The sequence below is a fragment of the Sorex araneus genome, chromosome 2 (assembly GCF_027595985.1).
Source record: "Sorex araneus isolate mSorAra2 chromosome 2, mSorAra2.pri, whole genome shotgun sequence".
Taxonomy (NCBI): Eukaryota; Metazoa; Chordata; class Mammalia; order Eulipotyphla; family Soricidae; genus Sorex; species Sorex araneus.
In genome coordinates this window covers 321,610,048-321,611,404 of record NC_073303.1, presented here as the reverse complement: position 1 = coordinate 321,611,404, position 1,357 = coordinate 321,610,048, and the positions used below count along the sequence as shown (strand labels likewise).

At 47.3% G+C, this 1,357-nt stretch overlaps 1 protein-coding gene across 1 annotated transcript; it reads right to left on the bottom strand.

The window, feature by feature from the left end:
• Window positions 1-335: 335 nt before the first annotated feature.
• LOC101538560 (enhancer of rudimentary homolog) lies at window positions 336-647 on the bottom strand. Its single transcript, XM_055129712.1, has one exon. It carries the CDS (start codon window positions 645-647, stop codon window positions 336-338), a length of 312 nt encoding a protein of 103 aa, XP_054985687.1.
• Between the last annotated feature and the right edge of the window lie 710 nt (window positions 648-1,357).

The following is a 1,357-nucleotide window of genomic DNA, read 5'->3' as shown; positions in this document are numbered from 1 at the left end:
GTTGGCTGAGTGCAAGGCAAAGGCCCTACCGGCTATGCTATAGCTCCAGCCTCCGCCCCTCCCCTTTTGTTTTAACTAAAGAACACTTATTTGTCTTTCACTAAGATTTTATCTTGAGGACTTAACTGTGCCATCACCTGGAGGGAGGGAGAGGGAAGGAGGCAATCTGGGTTTTCAGATTGAACAAGATCATCATATTTCATTCAATACATTCAACCCTGGCTAGATTGTACCAAATGGAAACAAGATTATTAGAATACAAAACATCCACTAGAGTTTGCTGTACACACCTGTATTCCAAGCCTACCCCCATCCCCCTAATGCTTCCAGCTCAATTATTTCCCATCCTGCTGGGCCTGAAGACAAAGAAGCACATAGATTTCTTTAATCCAGTCTTTGTCGTAAGGCTGGTATGTCTGGGTATCAGCTCGGTAAACAGGGCAGCTGGCGTCTGCCAGATCATCAATAAAATCAAACAATTGACTGATATAGTCTGTGATAGAGGGGCTGCTGGGGTTCATTCTCTTCAGATGTTCTTTGTACAGTTTACAAACACCTTCCATGCACTCATTCACAGATTCATAGTCAGCAGACATTCTGCCTTCTGGCCTCTCGGTGGGCTGGACTAGCAAAATGGTGTGAGACATGGCGCCAAACACTTTCGATGCAGCCCCTGCGACACTTCCACCACACGCAAGCTGAGAAGCAACCCTGCCAACAGCCAATCCCTCAAGAGGGAACCTGGAGCTCTTGCAAGTGAAATTTAATCTCCAACACTTTTGGTCGTGTCCCCTGGGCCACTATTTTCCCTTTTACTTTTCCGAAGGTATCTTCCTTGGCACTGCTCAGTGCTAGGGAAAAGATGAACAGATTCAAAAGATGCCGAGATCTTGTCTACAGGAGCAAAGAGAGGCAAGTTAGGACCAGTTGGAGGACAGGGAAGTGGCCTAGGGGTTCTTAGGTGATCAAAAAGTTTTACAGTAAGATAGCTGATCAAGGGTCACAGATCTGGCCTAGGCAGGCAAGTTTGTTCCCTGGAATGCATACAAGAGTTCATCTTTAGTGGTAACAGGAAATGACGTCATTAGGATGGAAAAGAAGGCAGGGATCTTAGGGGTGTCACCAGGAAACTCCACATCCCTGGGGCTTTGTGTTGCAGACCTGGACTCTGGTTGTATTGATGACCCCTTGGTACTCAGCCCTGCAGCCCTGTGTTGACCCTCATCACTGTGCCAGCCTTGGGAGTTCCTGAATGACCCCAGACAACCTGCTGTTCATGCTTTGTTTTGCATGGAGTCTGCTTAGCCCACATCAAGAGGCCATGGGAGTTTGCTTTCAAGGGTCTTTACACACTCAG